The 5272-nt window shown below is 30.9% G+C and overlaps 1 protein-coding gene across 1 annotated transcript; it reads right to left on the bottom strand.

Moving 5' to 3' along the window:
* Nucleotides 1-293: 293 nt before the first annotated feature.
* On the bottom strand, nucleotides 294-2510 carry LOC149253122 (expansin-like A1). Its single transcript, XM_089454379.1, has 5 exons — nucleotides 2351-2510; nucleotides 1652-1773; nucleotides 1185-1366; nucleotides 858-990; nucleotides 294-581 (listed from the first exon to the last, which is right to left on the bottom strand). Exons 1-5 carry the CDS (start codon nucleotides 2508-2510, stop codon nucleotides 294-296), a joined length of 885 nt encoding a protein of 294 aa, XP_089310505.1.
* Nucleotides 2511-5272: the final 2762 nt, after the last annotated feature.

The raw sequence follows: 5272 nt of genomic DNA, 5'->3' as shown, positions 1-5272 counted from the left end.
TTCGTTGTCGTGAACAACACCCAAATAACACAGGTTCCACAGTTTTGAAGTTGGCCACTGATAACATGGATACAGTACAAGAAGATAAAACGCATAATAAACACACATATATATACATATATTTGAAAGATCTTTTATTTATTACTGCGAAGGTTTTTGAAGTAGGTGATACCATCGCCTAGCTACAATAATAAAAACGATATTTGTTTCTTCTCGAAACAAATTAATCGCAAACACACGAATCACAGGAATCTCATATTCTGACACTAATTGCCACGAGAAGCACAACGAAGCTATAAATTATCGTTCCAGTCGCCAGTTGCGCATGAACTGCAGTCAAATTCTTGTGCCCTCTCTGAGATCTGAAGTCCTGAGTCGTAAACAGACCCAACTTTCCAGTTTGCAGGTAGCAAATTGTATCCAGGGCGCCCTACCCAACTTCCGTCGAAGCCTCCCGTAACCAGTAACCGGAACAACAAGGGACTGGGTTCTGCTTGACCTGTTAATGAATAAGGGTTTGCAATACCCCACACTGCACTGTAATTGCGCAGACTCATTTCACGCCAACTCCAGTGTCCTACCTGCATTGCATGCAAAATCCCTCAATTAAGATCGCATGATTGAATACAGCCATTTAAGCAAAATTTGTAAATTGTTTCTGATTTGCTCTATAGGATATTAATACTATTTTTACGGGTTGAATTCTTTTGACATTTTTGGGTTAGGATTAGTTCCATGGTTAATCTAACCGTAAGTGATCCCTTTTTAACAATTTATCTGATACAATATTATTTATGAACCATATTAGAAAAATAAATTTTAATACTTATATGAGCCATGGTCCATGGTTACTCCACCTGGGTAACTTGAACCAAGGAAATGTCTGTTTGGCCTCCTTGATACAGAAACTGGACAGCAAGATAGTCGGGATAGTGACTGCTTTTGTCTACTTTGATGGACATATTTTTCCCTGGATAATCGCATGGGATGCTGTAATCATATTCAAGTCATAAACGATTAAACACATATCCATCATGTCACTGTCCGGAATTGAACAAAGATTCAAACTATAGAGAAACAAATAAAGTTTCAAGCTGTAGACAAACTTATTGTTGTTTCAGTAATAATGTTCCTCGTACTAGCTTCACTGGGAATTGTTTTTGGATTCTTGAATTGGTGCTCACCGTTTATACTCCACGTCCAGGCCAGCCCCCATGTTGAGAAGTTGTTCGATTTTACCTGGGCGTGCCAAGCTTTCGAAGGTGGGAGAGTATAGAAGAAAATCTGTCCTATTGTCGTCTGTAAAGTCCGTAACCACAACTTTCACCCCTGATTTGGTGCAAACGGCTGAATCTGTGCATCTTATCTGATTTTATTCAAATAATAATTCAAACAAAAAATTAAAATACAATTAGAGAAAAATTATATTACAATCAAACAAAGAGTTACACCACAGAGTGAGAACAAAAAGATTATACTACAATTAAAAAAGAAGGTTGTACTGTAATCAACTAAGAATTACACTAGAAATGTCCCGAGGACGATGTTAGAGGAATTCAATATATTGCAATTCATTAAATTTAATTTAATGAGTAAATTTTCCATTAAAAAACAGGTTTGAATGAAATCGTTAGCAACCTAGTAAGCACACCTGATAACATGCCCCACATCCTTTGCCTGCCATATATACTTTGGCACTTGCAATTGCCACTGACAGCTTTCCACCGCTCATGATATCGGTAGCAAACGACCCATCGTAGCCACATTTTCCAGCTGCAATACAACAATGAAAATCAGAACAAATACAACAATGAAAATAATGTGTATGAGATTTGGACCAGGGATCTATTTCTGCGTAGAGATTTGATTGCTAAGTTTACTAAAACATATCTACTCTACTTTTCTGGTTTTGAACCTATAACCTCTTAAAAAAAATATATATACTCTTAACTATTAAATCCACTCAAACTATAAACTAATACTAAATCATCATCAAAACCAAATCACAGCAATATACCAGATCTTAATGCAATATCAATTTATATTACATTTTCTATCAAAAACAAAGCACAGAGTCTATACTCAATCTTTATCTGATATTAACTTTTATTACATCAGCTTTCAAAAACCAAATCACACTAACTATTTTTATCTCTATTGCCGATTCCAATAATATTTAAAAATTCAGACTAATAGGAATGAGGTTACTATCTTGAACTCTAAATTATTCCCAAATCAACGCGAATGAAATTGATATCTGACTCTATATAATATTGACAAGTATATTGCATCAATTCTCCAAACGGAAGCCTAAGTGTGAAAGTGGCAAGATTGTCTATTGCATACTTACCACTGATAAGTTCCGGCAATGGAGGCTGACTGTGGTACACGAGCTTGGTTTTGTGAAGGCAACTATCACAACATAATGCTACAGGAAACCAGATTAAACTCGTAAATAAAAGTGCAGTTGCACACCGAATAATTGCACTGTTTGAATCTAAAAACTCCATTGTTTTGTTGTACACCGCGAAAAAGGACAACGGGCAAACTCACTACGGAGAGAAGAAGTGTGGGTTGAGCTCACTACGCAGGGACACTGGTTACTTTGCTTTGAGAATGTAAATCTGGGAAACTGTCGAGACCAACGTGCCTCCTTGATTACGAGTAATACAGAAAATATTTAACAGTGTCCTATTTGAAATCGGACTTTTGAATATCGAAGAAGATTGACTGTTGCAGGTGAGATAATTACGTGCAACAGCTGGCTTTCTTTAATTGACAACTACCATTTATATGTATGTTTAACAAATTTGTGTTCGTCAACTTTACGAAAATTGACTGTTACTTGGGATCTGTATATTCTTTTATATTTAACCGGTGGCCTGCTCTTAACTATAGTCTATATTTAACAAATTTTGGTTAATTAACTTTATAAAAATGTATCAAAGACTATAAAATGAGATTTCTAACTTATTAATCTAATTTATAATGTATGGGTTGCACTGAGACTCTCGATTCTTCCAATAAGATATATAATAGAATCTTGTAGGGTTAACAAATTCTGGTTAATCAACTTTATAAAAATTATCAAAGGTTATAAAATGAGATTTCTAACTTATTAATCTAATTTATAATGTATGGTTTACACTTGAGATTCTCGATTTTTTTAATAAAATATATAATAGAATCTTGTATGGGTTAAAGAAAAGAAAATTATGATGGTTAAATAAAATATATAATAGAATTTTGTATAGGTTAAAAATTAGATTTATTTTAAGAGGGATTTAATTTTTCCAGGCGTAAATTTTGTTATGAGTGTAAAATTTTAGGGTTAAATAAATGACAATTATGATTGCTAAATAAAATATATAATAGAATTTTGTATAGGTCAATAAAATGAACGTTATAATTGTTAATTTATTAATACTAGTTTAAATTTATTTTAAGAGGGATCAAATTTTTTAAGGTGAAAACTTTTTTATGAGTGTAAAATTTGAAGAAAAGTTTATTCTTTGGGAGATTTGGTCTTTCTCAGAGTTTGATAGATCGAGAGTTAAAGATAGATCTAGGATGATTTAATTATTAATTATTAATTTTTTCGTTTAATTTTACAAATCATTCATAACGCAAGCCAGCACCAAAGCGCGGGGTCCAAACATTGCCGCAGGATTCGATCCCGGCTGGGGGGTGCGAAAGCCATCCGCCCCAGCCGTCAAGTCATGCACGTCGCGTGCTACTTTTATGTAATTTCACTAAGTCAAAACATTGTAATTAATCATTTTTATTAATAAGACATTACAACATCCCTTCCATATTGAGATGAAGAGTGCCTTTAGGCCCAAAAATGTAATATATATATATATATATATATTGAAATGAGAGGTGGTTTTTTGGCATGTGGTATTGATAAGCCATGATATTGGCCCAAAGTATTGTATGGTTAATAATATTCATGGTAAAGTGGGTTGAGTATCTATAGTTAAAAACCTTGTTATATTGTAAGTATTATATTGATTGTGAAATGAGAGATCACTTTGAACATTTTGTATTGATGAGTCATCTTATTGGCCCATGATATGGTATGGTTAATAATATCCATGGTAAACTGGGGTGGATATCCATGGTTAAAAATCTTGTTATATTGTAAGTATTGAGTTTTTATGTGTTTATTAATGAAATTTAAATATGCTTAGAAAATTAATATTTTAATATATATGGTAAAATGGATATTAATTTATAGCTACTATTATTATCCTATATATTTTAATGTGATGGAGGTGTATATATCTCAAAATTAATTATAATCTTTTTTTTTTTAGATTTAATAAAAAAATGTTGTAAAATTAAATTCAAATAAAATATTTATAAAATATTTTGATTGTGAATTAAGAGATGGTTTTTTGGGCATGTTGTATTGGTGGTCCATGATATTGGCCATAGTATTATAACAAACCTATTTACAAATTAATAGTATCTATGACGAAGTAGAATATCCATGATTAAACATATTGTAAGTTATTGTAAGTATTAAAGTCTTTATGTGTTTATTAATTAAATTTAAATTTATGCTTAATCTTCTCTATACCAGACTTTATATTATTTTTAATAGATATATAAATGTTTACCAATCCTTTACATATTATAAATTAGAGATATTAATATAAATTCAACATCTTAAATAGACATATAAAATATCGACAAATTTTCTTACATTATTCTTATACTAAGCTATAAAACTACATTAAAATTTGTATATTAATTACTAGGCTATAAAACTACATAAACAAATTATATTAATTACCCGGCTATAAAAGTACATTAAATTTTTTTATATTAATTAAAACAAAACAAAAAAATTATAATTTCTAATTCATTTAAAACTTTTACGTGTATCTTGCTTTTTTCTTTTTCTTTTGCTTCTTTCCCTTTAAATATTTATATTTAACAAATCAACTTTATAAAAATAGTTATATACATGAATCCAATTTATAATCTATTGGTTCAAACACTGAGATTCCCTATTCTTTTACCATAGTATAATAAAACCGTGTATCGTTCAAAAAAAATTGAGTATTTTGAGTACCAATTTATTTAATAAAACTTTGTATTCCTTAAACAATTATATTGCAATTTTTAATTCGTCGGTATTGAAAGTAAAACTCTGACCAGGGACATTGTGATTTTAATTCATGAGTATTTATAAATAAAACTTCAACATCTGGCCTGCGAACAACGTTGAATTTTGATAATCACAGGTTATTCATTTATATCT

This window comes from Pinus tabuliformis, chromosome 7, assembly GCF_031772625.1.
Source record: "Pinus tabuliformis cultivar Carrire ecotype Pingquan chromosome 7, CPIR1, whole genome shotgun sequence".
Classification (NCBI taxonomy): domain Eukaryota; kingdom Viridiplantae; phylum Streptophyta; class Pinopsida; order Pinales; family Pinaceae; genus Pinus; species Pinus tabuliformis.
The sequence above is the reverse complement of the archived record's forward strand: the minus strand, read 5'-3'. Positions and strand labels throughout refer to the sequence as shown.